General features: G+C 57.7%; 7 protein-coding genes across 7 annotated transcripts; 3 read left to right on the forward strand and 4 right to left on the reverse strand.

The window, feature by feature from the left end:
• Positions 1-44: 44 nt before the first annotated feature.
• BJ171DRAFT_510909 (WD40-repeat-containing domain protein) lies at positions 45-5,248 on the reverse strand. Its single transcript, XM_053111515.1, has 12 exons — positions 4,861-5,248; positions 4,437-4,540; positions 3,866-4,135; positions 3,297-3,663; positions 2,992-3,094; positions 2,789-2,832; positions 2,574-2,620; positions 2,319-2,432; positions 1,941-2,119; positions 1,308-1,799; positions 896-1,093; positions 45-690 (listed from the first exon to the last, which is right to left on the reverse strand). The coding sequence occupies exons 1-12, from the start codon at positions 4,993-4,995 to the stop codon at positions 506-508; spliced, it is 2,238 nt and encodes a 745-aa protein (XP_052965190.1). The 5' UTR covers positions 4,996-5,248; the 3' UTR covers positions 45-505.
• Positions 5,249-6,183: 935 nt separating this feature from the next.
• On the forward strand, positions 6,184-8,883 carry BJ171DRAFT_460569 (uncharacterized protein). The gene is made up of 3 exons (XM_053108450.1): positions 6,184-6,535; positions 6,841-6,938; positions 7,073-8,883. The coding sequence occupies exons 1-3, from the start codon at positions 6,292-6,294 to the stop codon at positions 8,381-8,383; spliced, it is 1,653 nt and encodes a 550-aa protein (XP_052965191.1). The 5' UTR covers positions 6,184-6,291; the 3' UTR covers positions 8,384-8,883.
• A 294-nt stretch (positions 8,884-9,177) lies between these two features.
• BJ171DRAFT_153361 (uncharacterized protein) lies at positions 9,178-11,600 on the forward strand. The gene is made up of 8 exons (XM_053105798.1): positions 9,178-9,398; positions 9,560-9,630; positions 9,731-9,778; positions 9,908-10,021; positions 10,279-10,417; positions 10,674-10,881; positions 11,036-11,149; positions 11,306-11,600. The coding sequence occupies exons 1-8, from the start codon at positions 9,308-9,310 to the stop codon at positions 11,475-11,477; spliced, it is 957 nt and encodes a 318-aa protein (XP_052965192.1). The 5' UTR covers positions 9,178-9,307; the 3' UTR covers positions 11,478-11,600.
• A 266-nt stretch (positions 11,601-11,866) lies between these two features.
• Positions 11,867-13,787, reverse strand: BJ171DRAFT_425733 (streptomycin biosynthesis protein StrI; the record flags this gene model as incomplete). The annotated part of the gene is made up of 5 exons (XM_053107732.1): positions 11,867-12,292; positions 12,449-12,742; positions 12,957-13,223; positions 13,384-13,440; positions 13,554-13,787. The coding sequence occupies 5 exons, from the start codon at positions 13,785-13,787 to the stop codon at positions 11,867-11,869; spliced, it is 1,278 nt and encodes a 425-aa protein (XP_052965193.1).
• A 600-nt stretch (positions 13,788-14,387) lies between these two features.
• BJ171DRAFT_510915 (E3 ubiquitin ligase complex SCF subunit sconC) lies at positions 14,388-15,721 on the reverse strand. Its single transcript, XM_053111516.1, has 2 exons — positions 15,447-15,721; positions 14,388-15,053 (listed from the first exon to the last, which is right to left on the reverse strand). The coding sequence occupies exons 1-2, from the start codon at positions 15,606-15,608 to the stop codon at positions 14,718-14,720; spliced, it is 498 nt and encodes a 165-aa protein (XP_052965194.1). The 5' UTR covers positions 15,609-15,721; the 3' UTR covers positions 14,388-14,717.
• A 241-nt stretch (positions 15,722-15,962) lies between these two features.
• Positions 15,963-19,030, forward strand: BJ171DRAFT_510918 (ras-related protein rab-2A-like protein). Its single transcript, XM_053111517.1, has 8 exons — positions 15,963-16,300; positions 16,410-16,414; positions 16,697-16,714; positions 17,096-17,307; positions 17,616-17,622; positions 17,853-17,968; positions 18,140-18,298; positions 18,561-19,030. Exons 1-8 carry the CDS (start codon positions 16,268-16,270, stop codon positions 18,671-18,673), a joined length of 663 nt encoding a protein of 220 aa, XP_052965195.1. The 5' UTR covers positions 15,963-16,267; the 3' UTR covers positions 18,674-19,030.
• A 303-nt stretch (positions 19,031-19,333) lies between these two features.
• BJ171DRAFT_510919 (ribosomal L27e protein family-domain-containing protein) lies at positions 19,334-20,807 on the reverse strand. The gene is made up of 4 exons (XM_053111518.1): positions 20,731-20,807; positions 19,893-20,116; positions 19,622-19,770; positions 19,334-19,457 (listed from the first exon to the last, which is right to left on the reverse strand). Exons 1-4 carry the CDS (start codon positions 20,755-20,757, stop codon positions 19,450-19,452), a joined length of 408 nt encoding a protein of 135 aa, XP_052965196.1. The 5' UTR covers positions 20,758-20,807; the 3' UTR covers positions 19,334-19,449.
• Positions 20,808-20,816: the final 9 nt, after the last annotated feature.

Here is a 20,816-nt window from a genome sequence, read left to right on the forward strand (position 1 = left end):
GCCGGCACCCTGCTCCATCGCCTCGGAAGCAAGTCGCGCGGTGTATCTAGAACTCTGCACATATATTTTTGTCAAGCACGAGGGAGGAATAGCAGGGCTTCGTTGCTCTCAAGGAATCGACAGGCAGCATCCTGCCAAGCACAAAGTCGTTTCGTTCGCCCCAACAGCGACAGAGGGAGATGGGTGGAAGGAGGCGCCGACTCCAAGGCCGACACAGACCGAAAGCGGCAGGGAGAAATGATAAAGACAGAGGGTTCGAAAGATGGGTGAGAACAGAGCATGAGCTGAAAATGAGAGCATGAGAGGATGGAACAGGCGCTGCGGGAGCCAGAAGCCGATATCCCAGGAAACGGGTGGGAAAGGCCGGCCGTCGTCAGCCGAGAGCTTCGGGTCCAGACCAGCCGATCCGTCGGCCATGGGGCGGGACTGGGCATCACCAGAGCCGAGGAGCAGACGCAAGTTGGCGGCATCGAGAGCAGGACCTGATCCGGGAAGGATACGGCCACTACTTTTGTCCAAACTGATACAGCTTGACGACGCTGTCGGCACCGGCCGAGGCCATCAGCGTCAGCTTGGACGGGTGGTACTTGACAGCCCACACGCTCTCGTCGTTCTTCTTGACATGGGCAGCGTATTCCTGGTTGCATGTGTAGCTGGCAAGATCCCACCACCGAACCGAGCCATCGTGTCCTGTGGCATTGCCAGTGCGGGTTAGCGATCAAGCCAGCCCCCCAAGCCAGAGCACCAAGCCAGAACGCCCGTAGCAGCGATCCGCAAACGTTGCGTCGGCCGCCCAAGACCCCTGCCTCACACCGATATGCCCCACAGGCATTTTGCCAGCAGAAGCAGCAGCGGCCAAGCCCCCAGCAGAGCCTCCAAGCGCACGGCGTCATACCTCCAGAGACAAGCACGCTGCCGCTCGGCGAAATGTCGATCGAGGCAATGCCAGATTCATGTGCCAGCAGGGTCTTGAGACATTTGCCGTTTTTGATGTCGTAGAATCGGAGATGGCGATCCTCGCTCGCCGTGATCAGAAGAGGCTGGCTGGGATGGCACAGGATGCGATTGATCTGCGTCGCGGCGTAGCCTTCGCCTGTTTGGTGAAAACATTGTATGCATGAGAAGAAGCAGCCATGTGGGATCAAAGCGGAAAGTCGGTGCATATGGACGAGCCTGACCACCCCCACCAACCACTCATCTGCCTTGCTCGGAGATCTTGTCTTGAGCCATCTCAACCTCGAACACTGACTGCACCCTCGACTGAAGCTGATGTCCATCGTCGCTTCGTCGCTCTGCTCCAGGCTCACCTGACTTGGTATTGCTCCGGATGTGCAAAACAGTAGCTCCAGTCTCGATGTCAAAGATCTTGACACTGGAGTTGATGTATCCAACGGCAATTTGGTTGGGCTGGTCCGGCACCCAGTCGATACTGGTAGGAATGTGTGCTGTCTCGTCATATTCATCGCTGCCTCGAGTAAAGTCATCATCGCTGCCATCGTTGCCATCGCCATCGCCGTTTTCGCTGTCGTGGCCATTGTCGCTGTTCTCATTGCCATTACTGTCCTCGCTCGTAGTGTTGGACACGTCCGGGACAACACCATCGCCATCCTTGGTGGGACCGCGATACCACAGCGTCGTCTTGAGTCCCCGGCTCTCAGGGCGCGTATCCCATAGCTTGACGGTGCCGTCGCTCGATGCCGATGCCAACAGGGGCGTGGATTCTTGGTGAAGCGGATGCAGCTTGATTTCCCATACAATATCAGAATGTCCCACATACTTGTGTCGGTACAACTTCGGATCTGGAATGTCGGCAGGGAAGATGAGTCAAGTGTTCGACGATATGGTTGTGGGTGAGCAGACCGCATGTCGAATGGCACAGTGGCCACGACCACCGAAGATAATGTGGAGACTTGTAAAACCTGCGAGATACAGAAACCTACCGTGCTTGCCATAGGGACGGGTGTCGATGGACGGAATGCCCCACTCGCGGATAGACGAGTCGACGCTGGCGGTAAACAAAGCGGTGCCGGATCCAGAAACGACGATGCTAGTCACCGGCAAGGTATGTCCGCGGATGGTGTAGACTGGCTCGACATCGGGGTTCATCCTGTTTTCGGGCCTGACGATGCGCGGACAATGGATGGATGAGTGCACGAAATTGACAGCAAGCGCCACAAAGGCTCAGCTGGAAACGAGTAGCAAACCACAAGCCAAATGCTCATCGCAAACCCAGTTATCACACGACAATTGCGGTGGCTCTCCTGCCATTCACTGCGATGGATGAGTGCAGACAGAGGCAACATGAGAAACAAACAAACCTCTTGCCAATGATGTCGCTTAGATTCCATATCTTGACGGTGTTGTCCTCCGATCCGGTAAAGATAAATCCCTCCATCGGATGGAAATCAATGCACCGAACCGAGTCCAGGTGGCTGCCGGGCAATAAAGCGAGCGGAGAATGCAACTGAGCATATTATCCACAGCACATGCCAGCATTGTTGATGTGGCAACAGACCAGGATCCGAGACGGGCTATTATATCCTGCTTTTCGCCAAGTGGGAGGGGGACTGTACCTTCTGAGCGCATGTTCTTGCTTCCAGACAGGTGAAGGCGACTTTGCCTGCATTAGTGGAAAAACCAAGGGCGACAAAACGCTTGAGTCCATGTGATTGGCGATGGCGCTGCACCAACGGAGTGAGCGGCTCACAACAGAGCGAGCAAACCTCAATTCGGCCTCCTGCTACACGCACAATGTGCATGCATCGTACGGCCGGCTCCGTGAACATACCAGAATTTCAGACTCATTGAAGCAGGTCTCCAACTTCTTACGCTCTGATTGATCGAGGCGGAGGAGAAACACGCAACAAATTGATGCATTTACCCCGGGGTCAGGATTACTCGCTACTCGAAATGGATCGCTGGCCCCAGTAGCAACAGCGGCACTGCCACTTGAAGCCCCTCGAGACTATTATGCAGCGGCCAAGGCCTGACCTTTCATAGGGCCACTTGGCTTGCCCGCTTGCTGTTCGGTGTCTCGCTTCTTGATCATCGTAACAGTCGGTGAGACCCCCCAGGCGATGCGTCTCGGAGATGACTGGCGAGGCAAACACAATGCGTGTTAATAGCCACATCGGCATCGCGTTGAGTTCGCTTCAAAGGCCCAAAATGCAGCAGCAGATCAAGCATAGAATCGCAATTTGCTCGATTATAGTAGAGATCCGGCGCGCAAGGTAGTTCCTCCGATCATGATGGCACATTTTCCAAGTGCCCGGCTTCACCCAAATACGTCGACATACCTCCATATCACCAGGCATCACGCCTTGGGGAGCGCCTCGAGTTTTGGATGAAGAGGCTTGAGAGGCATCCGCAACTTCGGCAAAGAACTCTTCTTTTGTGAGGGCCGAGGACTCTTTGCGGGGTGGCTGGGTTTGGCTCGTGCGGGGCGAGCGCGAAGGAGCCGGTGATCCAGACTTTGGGAGATCTGCGAGGATCTGAGGGCCCCCGATTCTGCGGTTGATGATCTGAAAGCCGTTTTCGCCGTTGCCGAGACCAGAGATGGCACCAAAGGAAGAGGCGCTGGGTTTGCTCGCTGCAGGACTTGCGAAAGGCGGATAGGGGCTCGCTGCGGTCTGGTGGGCGAGCAGCTGGGACTCACGGAGATAGCTGGAAAGTTGGCGTGCAAGGCAAGTGTGAGCGAATGGAAGCATGAGTTTCGACAGTCAAGCACCAAACTGCCCACGTTGTCCAGGTAGCCCAGATAGTGCATCAAATCAACGAGGCCAGAACATCTGCTTGACCGATGCCGATGCCGATGCCGATGCCGATCTCTGAGCCGGATTGTACATGGTCGCTGAGCCGTGCGTACCTCTTGAGAATCTCGCCCATCCTCAAGCGGCTCTCCAGGACTGGTTCGATCGACTTTATCTGGGAAGCAGACTGCTGAGTGTCGCTGCGCTCGGTCTTGGAAGCGTTGGAAATGACGTTGGGCACCTCATCGGCAGCAGTGATTTTCGCATCTGCAGTCAGGACAGCCGGAGCATCATCGCTGGGCACCTGCTCGCTCGATGCAGCGGAGACTTTGGATGAATCGAGCTGGGGATCAGCAGAGGCGGAAGCAAGAGATTGTAGCTTTGCCCTGTGTGTCAGGAGAGAGTTAGAACAGGTGAGTTGGGGTCAGGGAGAGAGCAAGTCCAATCCCAAGCCCAAGCCGAGAAAGACAAGGGCAGCCTCGGCCGAACATGGTTGACGGGCGATCAGTGATAGCTTGGAGCCGCACTGATGGATGGCGCGTATGTAGTGCCGAAAGAGCAAGGCCGGGATGGAGCCGCAGGTCTGCCCAGTGGGCAGAGATGCAAGTCTGTGCGGCATAACAGGGGCTGCGGTGACGACCGGGGTCGAGTTCCATCGACGCCAGCGCCGACCAGAGAGACACCCACCTTTCCATCCGCACAGCCTGCTCCAGCATCTTGACGGAGTTGATCAGATCGAGTTTGGTCTGCTTCAGAGAAGTGACTTGGCCCCGTAGCAGGGCGAGTTCGTTCTGGAAGAGCCGCGGGGGATATACACATTGTGGTCGACGCAGATGGGGCAAAGCGGAAAGACAATGAGCATCATCGCGAACAGAGGGTGAAGATCCAGGAGCAGAGGATAAAGTCGTGAAAACAAGGGCGAGGGAACAGATGGCGATACAGGTGATGGCGATAATGAGGAGAATGGTGCAGCGGCAGTGGCAGCAACGACGATCGCGGCGATGATGGATCGGGCGAGGGTGTGGGCAACGACGACCCCATCAGGCCAGGGGTTCCCATAGTGCATGCAAGCTGCTGAAGAGGTGGAATCAGGAACAGAAGCAGGCCAAACCTCGAGAGCGGCTCGGTCGAGTGCCCACTGAGAGCGATCCAGCTCGTAATTTCGGTGCTGGGACTGGAGGAACCGCAGGACCTCGGGGAAGGTGAGCTGCGACGACGAGGGATGCGGGCCGGTGTCATGGATCATCGTGGAGGGTCTGGGTAGCTGGGCAGAGGGCAAACTGGGTGGGAGTCGAGCACGAAGAGGCAGGGACGCAGATAGATCAAGCAGTCGATGTTTGGCCAACAAGACTTGGACCGAGAGATGCCCGGGGAGGGGCGGGTTGGATGAGGCGAGCGATGAGGCGAGCGATGAGGGCGGCCAGGAAACGGAGTCCAGCCCGAGGAAGAGACAGCCGGAATCACGGCAAGCGACGACGGCCGCGCGGCGGACAGGTTCGACGCCGCGCTGTGTCTGCCAGCGCCGTTCGGCCGATGCTGCGCTGGGACTGAGGCCGACGGCGAGCGGGGACGATATTGTGGGCGATATTGTGGGCGATATGTGATGTTAACGTGTACGGGATATGCGATGTTAACGTGTGCGGGATATCATTAGCGTGGGTGCATTGCAGTGTCTGTTCGTAGAATACGGTCTGTGCATCGATGTGTGCACTATCGGCGGGCGGTAACAACACCATCGCCGTCGTCGACCTCAGCGCATCCGGCCAATGTACCTCCTGTTGCTTGTCATAAGCCCTGGTCTGTCTATCTGCTCGCCCGGAAAGCCAGCAACATCTCACGAACGAGCCACCATGTCCCATGAACAGCCAACCGGCGCTGCGGCAGATCCGAGAGCAATTCATCACCACACTGCCGAAAGACAGTCCATACCACCCGCCAGTACTTTTGCCCTCCATGTTCATCCACCGTCTGCGCTGCGACGATCGCTGTCTGCCTGTGCCTCATCCGCACACACCACGGCCATGTCTGGGCGTCTGGATTGGCGGACAAGGAGATGTTCAGAGGGAATCAATCCTGGCACAAAGGATGTGCATGTCCGAAGCGAGTCTGCGTCGAGAGGGCCGTCGAGAGGGCCGTCGAGATCGATATCGCCAGAATGCTCGATACGGCCGACTGGGAGTGGCATTGCGAGTGCTACTGCATTGGGCGATGCATTGGGCGATGTGTGATTAATCATTCGGCAATACCTCAAGCGATGCAACTGACGATGTCAACCGCACATCAAACACATTAAACACATTAAACACATTAAACACATCAATCACATCAACCACATCAACCACATCAACCACATCAACCACATCAACCATGTCGACCCGGCTCGGCGCACCGCTTGTCTCGGCCGCCCGCTGTCCCGGCACTCCACCCGCTGGCACCGATCTCTCAACCGGGCCAGAGCTCCCCCGCCGGCAACCACTCCGCTTGCCCTCGATCTCCCTCCAGCCACCCGTCTCCAGCACTCGACTGCAGCTGCCTGAACACCATGGAGCAGCCCTCCGTCACAGGCGCCCGATTCGTCCAAAGCCCGACGCTGCCGGCTGCGATCCAGTGCTCGGCGGCCCTCTCGTCGCCCCAATCGCATGTGCAGACGCCGTTGTTTTCGCCAGCCCTGACCTCGCCGCGATCGCTGCTGATCTTCTCGGGCGGCTCGGCCCTGAATCCCCTCGTGGGCATGATCCAGAACCTGACTGACGATGTTGCCTACATCCTGCCCGTGAGCGATGATGGTATGTGCTGTCTGGCCGGTGGCGGCGCCGGCTGAACGTGCGGATCCCGATGGCGGATGCGGGATGCAGGACGCCGAATGCCAAATGCCAAATGCCGGATATGATCACGGATGCATGAATCCCAAAGCCCGATGGCCTGGCATCGGATGCTGGAGCCTGTCACCTCGGTACTTTGCGAAAGCAAGCCCAGGCTTGATGCACTCATGTCCCCGTCCAGGGGTATGCTGCGTGCGGCACCGCTGCGGCTCCGTTCAACAATCCCTTTCCTCTGCTGACCTTCGATATCGACGTCGGTCCAAACGCAGGCGGATCAACGGCTGAGATCATCAAGGTCCTCGGAGGACCAGCCATCGGTGACATTCGCTCAAGACTGGTGCGTCTGGCCGAGACAAAGTCTGCCGAGGTAAGGATCATCGTCCAGATGCTCCATGGCCGATTCCATCGCTCTGCCCGAGATAGCCAGCTCGTTCCTGCTGCGGAAGATGCCCCCCCCCGCGGATCCTCATCGGATGCCAATCGATACCCTTCGTCGCCCAGGCTCGTGCCGTCCATAAGCTGCTGAGCCACCGGCTTCCCACCGACAGCACCCAGCGTGCCAAGCTCGAGTGGCATGCGATCGTCGAGGGCCAGCATGCTCTGTGGGAAGGCATCTCGGAAGCCTACCGCGAGTCGATCCGCAGCTTTCTGAGCTTCTTCAACTACGAGATCATCCGCCGGGCCGGCCGGCACAGCTTCGACTTTCGAGGAGGCAGCATCGGCAACTTTTTCCTGAGTGGCTGTCGCATCTTCTTCCACTCGCTCGAGGCCGCCATCTTCCAGTTCGCCCGCATCATGCGCACCCCAGCCCGCACCGACGTCGTCCCGATCCTGACCTCGATCGACTCGACTCAGATCCGCATCGCAGCCGAGCTCCGAAGCGGCGCCGTGATCTATGGACAGTGCCAGATCTCGCATCCCGGCAGCAACATTGGCGAGGTCCTGACGAGGCGAAACTCGCTGGCAACCCCGACAGCCTCGCAGTCGAGCACTCCCGTTGGCTCGACCCTGCCACATCCGCCCCGCTCTACGCTGCTCAAGGTCATGAATATGTCCATGCCCATATCGGCGTCCAGCTCCACATCGGTGTCGCCCTCGACCTCGGCTGTGGGTCTCTCCCAGAACCTGCTCTTTTCCAAGACCGAGTGCCCTCCGCTTGCAAGCCCGATCCGCCGAGTCTACTACTTCAACAACGAGCGACAAGAGATCCTGCCTCCCATCAATCCACTCATCCACAAGCAATTCCAGCTCAAACGAACACTCGTGTACGCCATGGGCTCGCTCTGGACCTCCATCATCCCGTGCCTGATTGTCGCGGGTGTCGGTCGTCTGATTGCCTCTGATCCGCCCATCACCGAAATGCCGCCTCGGCCCAAGGTCCTTCTACTCAATGGCTCGACCGATCGCGAGACAGAGGGCTACACAGCCATGGATTTTGTTCTGGCCATCACCGATGCCCTGAACTACTCGTTCCGCGCCGAGAAGGAGCAGCGAGCGGCTCGGCAGGGGCAGACCGACGGAACTCCCCGCAGCACTTTCCGCTCAGCGCCGCCTATGGAGACTGTCCAAGAAAACCTGGTAAAGCTGCGGGCCGAGATGGAGAGCCGAGACGGTCGCAAATACTGCACTGCGCCGTATCCGCCGTCAACGTACATCACACACCTCGTCTACCTCGAGGATGGCTCTGTTCCGATCGATATCGAGGCCATCACGGCCCTGGGAATCACCTGCCTCAAGGTCCAGGCGGGACCAGAGTCCGAGTACTTTGACCCAGAGTGTCTGCGGGTCGTTCTGGACCAGATTGTGCAGTAAGGACAGCTGCTGCCAATGAGTGGCACCCTCGCCAAAATGAATCAAGCAGAGCCAACCCAGAGAGCTGTCGGTCCCTGCTCCGTGGTTGGTCGGAGATTCTGATGATATGCGCTGCCTTCCCCTTCGTCCCGGCTGTCGGCCGTTGTTACTCGTTGCTGCCTACCACCAGGACCACGTAATTAATTGGCCTTTGATCGGCCCATCTGCATCGTCCTCTGGAGTGTCCATGGCGGGCGTGGAGGCGTCATGGGTGCATACCGGCTTCGAAAAAAAGTAATCCAAGTTGCCCATATCATATGGCTGAGAGCTGTAATGAGTAAACAGTGTCCAGGGGTCTTATTGAAACGACACATCCCTGCTGTCACCCCGGTCGCTGTCAAGCCATCTTGGCTGGGGTGCCCATGACTCCTGTCCCGCTTGTTAGAGTCCATAGTCTCTCCCAGACACCGGCGGGCTCTTTTCCGTTGCAGTCGATCCAATAATAAACGGGACACCCTGGTTTTTGGTCATTGACCGAATATTATGTTGCTTCAAGACATCGCGCGCTGGCCATGACCATTCGCCAATGCGTCCAAGAGCACCGCTCGCCACTGACACTCCAACACCAGTGCAGGCCCACTGTGGATACCAGAGAGCGACCGGCGGTCTTCACTCGGAGGTGATCTATTCTATTTCTTATGGCTAAGCTTGACGCAAGCCATCACATACTACATGGTCATGGAGGCAAGTGTAGTGGCCCGTTTCTTTCTGGATTGATTGTGAAGCGCGGTGGGCCTCGCCGAGATGCGAAAGCGTGATCTCTCTGGCCAGACCAAGACGCAGCCAGCACCCTCATCCGCAACCGCGTCTACATCATCGCATCGCATCCCAACGAACAGAGCCCCCGACGCAACCACCCGCAGCCAGGAGCAACAGGGACACAGGATGGGGAAGGAGAAAAAGTCCAAGAAGCACCACCGCGACAGCGACGGCGACGACGACAGCCAGGATGTCCAGCTCAAGTTTGGAGCCCAAAGTATGTCGCCTCGGCCGATTCGACGTGCACCGCCGATCCGGTCCCAGCGATGGAACTCGTCACCATGTGGTCCAAGAGAATATTAGGAGCAAGCAAAGGCACTGCAAGGGGTCGCACATCGCCTCTCTTTCTGATGCTCATGTATGCGTGATACTCTGCAGAGATCTCCAAGGATGACTTCTTCAAGAAATCGCTCGAGTTTCGTCTGTGGCTCAAGGAAGCCAAGAAAAAGGTGACGGGCGCATCCATGCTCCGAGCAGCAAGGCCCGCATTACCGGCTCTGTTCTGGCGAATTGACGGTGATATTATGGCTATTACGACGACGGCTCCAGTTTCTGAATGATCTTTCGAGTGACGATGCCCGCTACTACTTTGACAAGGTGAATGACCGAGCTCGGGATCATCGCTGCTTCTCAAAGACCTGCCGTCCAAGGATAATAGCACTGGCGCTTGACCGCCGGGCAAACCCTCTGACCTTTCGCTTTTCTATTTTCATGGGGGGGGGGCAGTTCGTCAAGCGATGGAACCGTGGCGAGTTGATCGATAAATACTATCAAGGCATCTCGGCTGCCGATGTAGAATACTCGGAAATCACAAACTACAAGTGGAAGTTCAAAAACATTGTGGGTGTTCCCTCTGCTCGCTTTTGTGCTGGGCCACCGCTGTGATCGTGGACGAATGCGTTTTGAAAGCAACTGTGGATCGGTTGATGATGCAAAGACGGATAGCTGCAAACGACCAGCCAACCAACCGAGTGGGAGGCGAGGGATGATCGTTTGTCCTCTCTCTGGGCTGCATTTCGCACTTTATTCGCATTACCAGGATTACTCTGCTGCCCCCGACTTGCCTCCGTCGTCACTGACACCAACTGTTTGTCCAGAACGAGGATGAGCAAACCCTGGTCCGCGATTCGGTCGGGGCCCTGACCCATTCAAAGACCGAGCTGGTTGAAGCATACAAGCGCAAGCGCGATGCACCCGAGGAGCCAAGTGGCGACGATCGATCCAGCAAGCGATGGGGTAATGAGTTGTCGGATCGAGGCCGGCGATTCAATGTCTGATGCACTTGGCTTTTTGGGGGGGGGCTGGAAGGCTGTCGCTTGATCAAGCGTTGTACTTGAAACTGGAAGTGGAGGGGGCGAGTGGGGCTCATTGAGTGAGCGATGATCGCCTTGCGCTCTCGTTTCCGACGATTTGGGTCGTGCTGGCCAGCTGGCCAAGCGGACGCGGACGAAACGATAGCAGCTGAGCCAAGTGCGAATCCCAACGGCAACAGGCTCAAAGGACACCTCCACCCGCACCGGAGCAAACGACATTCCAGTGGGCCAGCCTCGAGTCAGGCGCGGCCGCGATGCCGACGACGAAGAAATGGATCAAGAAGATCGGGACCGGTACTCGCGGGCGCTGGCCCGTAAGGAACGCTCGAGCGACCGAAAATACCATGAGATGGTTATGGAGGAGCTCGCGCCAAAGGCCACGGGCAGGTGAGCCCAATAGCATGTCCGGAGAATGGGTCAGTGGGCCATTGTGACGACAGCAGCGTGCCGGATGTGTCAATGTAAAAGTCGGTCGACAGTGGACCGGCAGTTCCTGGTTCGGCTCGGGGATGCTTTCTAATGCCCTTCGTTTGGTTTCCAGGGAGGCGATGCTGGAGAAGCGAAAGGCCGCCAATGCTTACCACAAACGAGAGCGAGATGTCGATGGCGAATACAACGATGCCGATCTCATGGGCGGCGACAGTTTTGCACAAAAGTGAGTTGCGCCGTGACATGACCCTGCGAACTCAACCAACCAACCCACCGGCCCGACATCTGCGTCTGCCCGCTTTGGTGATGTCGCTCCGGGCATTTATCTTCTTCCGGGTATGTTTCTCTCTCTCTCTCTCTCTCTCTCACTCTGCATTTCAAGGCTGGCCGCGATGGAGCATTCCAAGAATCGTCGCCAGGGGCAAATACAGGCCCAGAAGGACGAGAAGCAGCATTTTATGGACGACAAGGTTCGCGCATACAAGGCGAAGGAAGATGCCACAATTGCCATGTTCCGCGAGATGGCCCAGCACCACAAACTGGGGTCCAACTAGCAAAGCAGAAGTGAAGTTCGCAGAACGACCGGGTTCTTGGACTCGGGGCGGCGATCGCCCGTCAGCATCTGCCTCGACTGTGCGGTGCCATTCCGTTGAAGGTCGGATTCCTGAGTAGCACACGGCCGTGGACATGCAGGTCCAATCTCCATGAACGATGGTCCACAGACCCACAGTATCCATGATGGCGACGGGTCGTGGTGAAGGAGCATCGTGTATTCAGAGACCAGGCCAACGGGCAAAGGATGACGGCTGTCCTCAATAACAGTGCGTCCCATTCCATGCTGCGAATGAGGATCATCCAGACACACAGCCCGCGCTCTTGCGCTCCTGCTGGACCAGCCGGGTCAATCATCTGCCACGGGTTATGCGGCGGCTCATCGGCAACTTCAGACAAGGCCAGTGTACGTGGAGGCAAACTCATTGAAATCGACCACGGTTCGAGACAATCGGGCCGACTCTGCGGCAAAGACAAGCAAGTGCGAGGTCAGGATGTCATTTGGGGTGCATCCCAGGACAGATTGGTCGTTCTTCTCGAGCGCCTCGACGAAGGCATGGAACAGTCCGTCGTCGCCACCGCCGTGGCCGCCCAGGGTGGTGCTGGGGTGATGGGTCTGGTTCTGCCGGTCCTGGAAGCTGAAGAGGTCAAAGATGTTCATGTCGCCGGTAATCTCGCCGAGGGAGCCGTGGATACGAGTCAGTCGCTGGCACAAGAGCTGGGTGGTGGCGACCATGGTGAAGGACACACTGACACCGCCTTCAAACTCGATGTTGACCACCTGGTGGTCGTTGACGTCATTGTCGCATTCGTAAACCTGAAGGGATACAAGTGTGCCCGATGAGCAAGTACAAGAGAGCCAGCAGTCGCTGTTGAGCCCGGTGGACGACCGTTGGATCCTCGGTTGGTTGGTTGGTCGAGGCGAGGCACGGCATCAACTTGGCAATGCAGTGCACACATCTCACATGCTTACACATCGTCCATATGGGCCCGTCCGGAGGGCCTCGGCAATGTTCTCGATGTCGGGCTCGGGATGGAGCACCGAGACGGGCCAGCCCTTGTGTCCTCCCTTGATGGTGTCCATGTAAATCTTGTTGGTCGAGTAAGGACACTGCGGCTCGTAGGCACATTCCTGGCATCGCTTGGCGTCGCCGGCTTCCTTGGGCTTCTTGTCCTTCCTGAAGTGGGTCAGCGAGCCGAAGCTGGAAACAAAGAGGGGCCGTCGGGGAGAGAGCATGTGGCAGATGATGTCCAGGTCGTGGCAGCTCTGTGGCCATGAGAGCAGTTCGCGAGCATGGGAAAAGATACGACGAGCTTGGTTAAAGAATTGCAGTGGATAGAGCGGCATGCCGCTGAGCCTGCCGAGTGAGTAGGGGGGCGCAACAGTCCGCAGCGATTGCAACAGGCACATCGAGTATGTGGATGGCTGCAAATGCTGAGAGAGTTGCATGGGGCGATTGCCGGCTTGCTGCTTTTCGTACCTTGGTCATCAGTGAGAACGAGGTCAGATCCTTGCGGCCCCAGTTTCCACGCACAAAGCTGTGGGCGAAATGGTAGTTGCCCACAGGCTCGACATGGATCATGTTGAGGATGTCGCCGACGGCCTGGTTGTCGAGCTGCTTCTTCAGAGCCACAAAGTACGGGCTGTATCGGAGAACGTGCCCAACGGCGAGGATGACGCCGGCATCCTGGACGGCCTTGACCATCTTGGCACATTCGTTTGGATCGGTGGCGAGGGGTTTCTCACACTGCAAGGACGGAAACCAAATCAGCCAAGTCTGACATTTGCTGCGTTTTTCGTATGGGGGAACATGAAGCCGTGTCGGGTGCCAAGCACCGATAGCTTTGACTGGAGAATGTGGCGACTACCGGAGGCGCTCCGGCGGGGATGCTGACGGAGGACGTTACCAGAATGTGGTAGCCCTTTTGGGCAAACAGGATCGTCGCTTCATAGTGCATTCGGTCCTGGAGCATGAGCGATGCAGCGGCGAGTTGGTCTCAGGATCACAATGCAGACGAGCAGGTGTCATCGGCAGGCGATCAGCAGCATTCGAGCGAGGCGACAACAGGATGCTCACCAGGGTGGTGATGACGACAGCGTCGGCCAGCTTGGGCTGCTCGGCGAGTGCCCTCCAGTCACTAAAGACAGAGGCATCGGCGATCGAGTGCTTGCTGGCAAAGATCGAGCGACGCGAGGGATGGACTTCAGCCACGGCGACAACCTTGACCCGCTCAGGATGCTGAAGGGCCAGGTTGCCAAAGATGTTTCCGCGCTCGCCGGCGCCGAGGACAGCCAGAGTCAGGGGAGCCATATCCAAGGGTCGCTGTTCGAGGGATCGAGGAACGAAGACAGGATAGAGGAGACTAGTCAAAGGAGGACGAGCCGAATGGGTGATGCTGGTGGACCGCTGCATGGCGGGGACGATGGCTATTTATGTGGATAGTCTGGTTGCAGGGACAGGAGGCAAGCCCATGGGAGTCGACAATCCCACGACGACGGACCAGGCCTCACAGGGCCGATGTGCGATGGACAGCCATGGACAATGGACTGCGATGGACTGCGATGGACTGCGATGGACAGCCACGCCCGCCTGACCAGCGAACAAGACCACCAAAGAAGCACCAGCGAGGGAGTGGGCGGGCGATGCCACAAGGCGGCCGGAAGCAGAACGGAAGGACGGGACTGTCCCTCGGTGGCTGGTCATGGCTCGGCTCTGGTCTTGCGGTGCTGCAAGTTCGCCAGAAGGCAGTCCCACACCACGAAGGACGGCCTGGCTGGTCGCGTGGGCAGCCCAGGCACCGGTCATTCGGCTGGATGGGCAGCACACATGATGCCAACGACGGTGGTGGCGGTCGGCCCCTCGGGCTGAGCCGCAGTCTCCTGGAAGAGCTGATCCCAGGCAAAGGTAGTGTTGGTGCAGCCACGGAGGAGTAGTATTGGACGCGGGCCAAAGCCGAACCACAGCGACTGCAGGGATGGCGGCCAGGCGGACCCACCTGGCCCGAGAAGACGGAGCAAAATACACGCAAGCATAGGCCGGGGAGGGCGGATGGAAACGGGTTCGAAAAGCGTTGACATGATAGGAAGGAGAGAAAGGGAGGAGGAAATGCCGAGCTTGAGGATTTGGGGGATCAAGGGTGCACGAACGAGACTCCGGTATCAAGGATGCGGGACTGGGAATCCCGCGCTGGGAATGCAGGACCCGGAGAGGCTGAGGGAGACGAGCAGCGACGACTTGGATTTACGAGTCGGCAGCCCACTCGTTCTCTCGTCGAATCTGCTCCTCCTCCTCGGGGGTGAGATCGTTCTCGATGTTGAACATTTCGCGGATCTGCTCGGGAGTCTTTCCGCGGATCATGTTGGCAACGGTTTTGCAGCCCAGGTCCAGCAGAGGCTTGATGTCGAGGTAGTTGGCAGCCAAGATGATCTCAAAGAGCTGGTCGTTGTCCACCTGGATAAAGGTCGAGTCCCACTCGTCGGTGTCATCGACTCGCTTCTTGGCGGGATCGTAGGCATCGCGCTCTTCGTCGTGGACGACCGGGGGGTCCTCCTTGTGGTGCTCACAGTAGCTGATCACCTGTGAGGAGGGACGAGAGGGAGGCGGTGTGCGAGTTAGAAAGGGGGATTGCGCTGCACTCGTGGACGCTGCTGTTCAGAAGGCGTGTGGAATTGGAGAGCGGGGTCTGGCGTGGATGCATCGGTGGATGCATCGGTGGATGGCTTGGCTGGATCAAGGACGCAACCACCCAGCAACGCAGCCAGGATAACAGCCAGCACCGCAATCAGACTGTCGCTGATGACGAGATGAGCTGCGACGAAAAGAGGGGGCGCCAAAGCGCACACAGATGCAAGATGGGACACAGATACAGGAGACGAATCAGCGGGCTCTTCAGCCGGCCGGGATGGCGCGGGAGCAGGCAGCGCAGAAGATGGAGGCAGCACACGAAGCCGCAGAGGAATCGCCTGGTACCTTGTCGAGAATCTTGCCGCTCACGTTCGGAAGAGGGATGGGGGTGTCGGACTCGCCAATGTCGTCGAGCATGTTCTTGAGCAGCATGGAGCGCTCGGCGACCTGGCGATCGACCGTGAACGAGACCGAGTCCTGGGAGGTGAGGTGGATCTTGGCAGACATGGCGGTGCGGGTGACGGGCAGGAGGGAGATCTGAGGGAGATCCGAGGGAGATCCAGAGCAAGATCCAGAAGAAGATCCAGAGCAAGATCCAGAAGAAGATCCAGAAGAAGATCGGAGGGAGATCGAGGAGCAAGCAGGCCGCCGATGGACCGAGGGGCGAAGCCAGGATTGCAGCGGCGTGCGTGTGTGTATGGCCAGGTCCCGTGGACGCGCACCTGCCTATTTCGGCCAGGCGTCGCACAGGCGGGCGCGGTGCTGGGCGGCCACTGTCGCTGTGGGGCGGGAGCAGCCCGTATCTGTGCCATCGCTGTGCTGGGGAAGGCGCACACCACAGTGTCCAACAGCGACGACGGCGACGATCGTGGGCATTGATGGCGGTGATCGTTACGTCGACGGCGGTAATCATTACATTGGCGATCGCATTGGCGGCGACCATGCCTGCGACGACTTGACGCTTGATCGCCTGGCGAGAACGTCCCTCGCTCGCCCCATCCGCGCGATCGCTCCTCGGCGAGAAAGTCCGCCTTTCCTCCCCCCCCCGCAGCGCACTGGCCCGTCCTCCTGCGTCCAGACACAACCCTGGCTCTCTCCAACATCCGCCGTCCCGTCCCGCTTGCCCGATTCGCCATCTTGCATCTATCCCGCAAACCCGTCTCCTCATGGCCTCCAACTCCTATGATCTCTTGTTCAAGGTGCCTGTCTGCTCCCTCGGCCCATCGGCCTTGGCTCTGGCCGGCCGTCTGCTGTTTCGGCCATCCGCACCACCCAGGCACGCCCTGCGATGTCGCTGACATTGCTGTCTTCATCTCTTGCTGGGCCTGATGCACGACAATCCGTCCACCCGCTTCCGCATATGCCTTTGGTGTCTGCTGTCGGCAACTAGTTCATCAGGTATCCCTATCGAGTTGCAGCTCGCACCATGCCGACGCTTTCCTTCCTTTGTCCAGCACACAGCCCGCATCAGAGCCGGTTCTCGGCCATCAGCGCTGCTTCCATTGCTCTCAATCGCAGCGCGCTGGATCTTCATGGCTTGTGCTTCAATCTCGAGTGCTAACCACGTCGCGATGATTTCCAATCAACTTCCACAACAGCGTCGGCGACAGCGGGTAAAGCTTTGCCGAACGAAACACCGGCCGTGCATCTGTGCGTGTGGGGGAATGGGATGGCTTGAATGCTTCCCAATCGACCTGGCCGTCGCAGTCGACTCTCTGATGTGTCCCTGGGTTATGGTTTGGCTGGGTGTCGACTGCATCCCCTCGATGGCTGCGAGGAGCCCTCCCAACTCGTCTCATCCACCTCCCAACTCATCTCGTCCACCTCATCCACCCGTCCCATCCGCCTCTGGCGCCGGCAACACCAACGCCAACCATGCCGGGCCCTATTGCGCCATTCCGTCCATCCACAATATCACACCGACCTATACTCCCGTACAACCCGGCACCGTTGTACGGACTGGCCCCGCCACTTGAACATTGTCCGGCTTTCAGCGTTGGCAAATCATGCATCCTTCTAAGATTCACCAATCGTGAATACATCCCGACCGAAACCACAATCGGAATCGAGTTTGGCAGTCAAGTCGTCACGGTGGAGGACAGAAAGCTCAAGCTGCAAATATGGGACACTGCCGGACAGGAGAGTTTTCGATCCATCTCCCGGGCGTACTACCGCGGCGCCATCGGCTGTTTACTTGTCTACGATAGTAAGTCGCCGCCTTGGAAGATAGCTCGCGCTGTATGAGAGGTGGCTTGCAATCTATCGGTGCCATCCGTCCTTGGAGCTGCAATAATCAACTGGATCCGGCGGCAGCATCAATACATCGACTGGATCGAGTCGAGTCGAGTCGAGTCGAGTCGAGAGTCTGGATCGGCTATCGATGGCCGACCATCCGTATCTCACAGCAACTGATTCGTTTGGCTATTCTGCGCTTTCTGCACATCCCTCCATCTCTGCGGCGATGCTGGATGTGCACCTTGGTCATCCCGCGTGAATACGGCATGTGAATGATAGTGACAAGGTAAGACCCGGCGCAAGCACAGGTGCCGACCTGGCCACAGCTGATTGTGAACAAATGTTCCCAGTGCCTTCACTCGCTTCGTTCTGCACTGAGAAGTCTGGGCATGTGCCTTGCAGTGAAGATCATGAAGCGCTGTTCACATTCATCCCAACGCTTGATCAGGCCACGGCCTTCTGAACCGATCAGCCATCACTAACCGAACCATTGCCGCATTGCTGCCAACGGAACAGGCGAGACTCGTTTAATCATCTGCTGACATGGCTTGAAGATGTGCGCCAGCATGGCAACGAGGATATCATCACCATGCTGGTGGCAAACAAGAGCGATCTGGCTTCGAAACGAGTCGGCAAGTGTTCATATGCGCGCGATGCAGCAACTTGCAGATGTGAAAGGGATCGCTAGACACCCAGACAGCCCTGCCCATTGCCAGGGTCCGCTGCCGAACGATATGTGTCTGTTTCTTGCATCAATCCTGGCCTAACCTGTCCGCTGTCGTCCGGATTCGCGCTCAAACCAGTGTCCCGGGCCGAAGGCGAGGCCTTTGCCAAGAAGCACAATCTGCTGTACATCGAAACATCGGCAAAGTCGGGCGAAAATGTCGAGGAAGCCTTCCTGGAGCTGGCACAAGAGATTTACTCTGCCTTGAATCTGTCACAGGACCTGACCCAAATTCCTGGTGAGGCCCTTGATACGCAGCAGCACAGCGACTTTGAGATGCGGGGAAAGCTGGATGATGTTAGCAACCAGGACGGACAGCTATACGTGATCTTGGGAGGTGGCTCGACAGTGTGGCTCGACAGTGTGGCTCGACAGTGTGGCTCGACAGTGTGGCTCGACAGAATCTTGGAAGGCCCCAACCCCCCTCGGCTGCATCTACTCACCCAGCGCTCCGACGATCCACCTGTCTCGTCCATCGCATCACCACATTCTGACAACAGAGGCCGATCTACGCCGCTTGGAGCAACACGGTGTCAAGATTGGACCCAAACGCACCCTCAACATCAACCCAAATGCACCGTCGTCCACAAGCAGCCCGCAGTGCGAATGCTGAGTCCCCGTTCGCTTTGCTGTCATCGCGCAAGCTTGCCCGCTGGCTGCATAGGTGTTGCCGATACATGCGATCCTTTACTTCCATGCATCGGCGTCGGCTCCGTCCCATCTACCGAAGCCCCGAAACACCGAAATATCAATCGATTCCGTCAATGTGTCTGAGTAGCACCCAGCCCCCACACCCCCTCATATCCGATCGCTTCTTGATGGCCGTGGCGACGGCGAGGAACAGCGATGGCAGCAGTCGAGCGGCCTGTTTTATATTGTCTGTTTGGTTCCCTTTCCTTTCGGGTTGTCCGGTTTTTTTTTTTGCTTTTCTTTTTGGTCTCGGTTGTTCAATACAATGTTTCTGAAATGAGGCAGAGGGATGGAGTGCCTTCGCATCGATGAGGCGGCATTCCATCAATTGAGCCTGGAAGCGTCCGCTCTCCTTGCCACGTCTTCATGGAAAGGGACATCCAGCCATTGCGACATGATGTCCGGTTCCGCAAGGCAGTGCCGTATTGATCAGTGCCCGGGGAGAGGAAGAGAGTCCACAACAGCCCTTGCAGTCCCTGTGCCCTCACACATACCATGACACTTTGCCACCATCCCGAGACTGGCATCCAGCTCCAAGCCCATCCCATCCCATCCCGACACACGTATTATGGCTGGGGTCGGATGTGGTGACGGATGGTGCCTGTCGCAGGGACGGTTGGTGCTGTCCATATTTGACGACATTTACCAATTTATTCAACAACGGCCGTTATACAAACGCAGGGGTCCCACAGCAGCCATTTAGAAGCCTGACGCAGCACAAAAGACAGATGCAGAGCGGGTTAGTGTTGGCGACGGCATCGACAAGGAGAGCTGCAATCACCTCACTGACGAACGTGCGCTCGGGTCATTCCAGACGCCGCGTGCGCCAGCAGCATCTCGACGCTCGAGAGACATTGGTCAAAGCACTTACGGAGCTTCTGGAAGAACCACTTGCTCTTTCCAGAGTTGTATCGCTCCTCGAAGAGCTTCTTGATGGCCTTCTTGGCGGCGATGCGCTGGGTGGGCTCCTTGAAAGTATCGGCAGTAACAACAGCCTTGAGGTCGACATCAAGGTTGTAGCTATTGACAGAGTCGAAAGATGGGGGAAGGAGTCAGCGTCCTGTCGATGTGGGGCTCGAGATACGCAATCGGTGGCGCTGATCGAGCATGAGCGTGCAGTCCCACAATGGCGGGGCTCGTACCGGGTGGGCATGATGTGGTTGAAGTTGACGACCTTGATGAAGGGCTTGACCTTGGAGCGCTTGGCGACCTTCTTCTGGCCCATACCGCGGGTGATCTTCAGAGGGTAGCGCTCAACACCGGCAACGACGGCGTGGGGGTAGGGGTGCTTGGCAGTTCCCTCGTCAAAGTTCTTGACGATGACGGCCTTCTTGCCGGCGTATCGGCCGTTGAGGACCAGGACGACCTGGAGGGTTGGGCGACGAACAGGGTCCATGATCGAAGGATACGATTGCCACAGAATGCCACGTTGAGCGATATCCGCGATCGCCGTTGTCAAATGTCAGCCACACGTCGCCGGGCAATCGAGTGAATCCAAGCCGTTGGTGTCGTCAGATTGGATTGTCCAAATGCGTGCAATGGATCAGAGGTGATGGGAGATGCGTTAGAGACGGACGAGATCGGGTGTTGGGTCGAGTCTCTGCGTCTGGACCAGCGTCCGTGAAGCGCCCCCATTGTCTCGTTGGCCGCCTGCCTCTCGATGCGAAGCAATAGTTCGGGTCTCTGGCGACAACCAAGCGATTGTGGTTTCGTATCGGATTCGACGATGCTGCGTGATGCAGGGGTTGCTGTTGACGGATGGGCGGCGAGATCGGCCGGGTGTGATGTGGGTTGGTCCGAGCCACGCCTCGTCGATAAGGGCTCAGGGCGAGAATCTTGACCAATTCGACAAGTTGTCACGGCTGGTTCGTGGTCGTTCGTCGGCGCACACTCATCCATCCATCCACTCGCCTATCTGTTCACCCATCCGTTCATCCATCCATCCATCCATCCATCCACTCGTGCATGTTGGATGCACACCTTTCCGTTCTTCAGGAACTTGACCATTGTTGTTACTGTTTGTCGACGAAGCGGGGAATGTCGCTTATTGTCAAAAGTCGAAGGGA

This window comes from Polychytrium aggregatum, assembly GCF_025602895.1.
Source record: "Polychytrium aggregatum strain JEL109 chromosome Unknown BJ171scaffold_26, whole genome shotgun sequence".
Lineage (NCBI taxonomy): Eukaryota > Fungi > Chytridiomycota > Chytridiomycetes > Polychytriales > Polychytrium > Polychytrium aggregatum.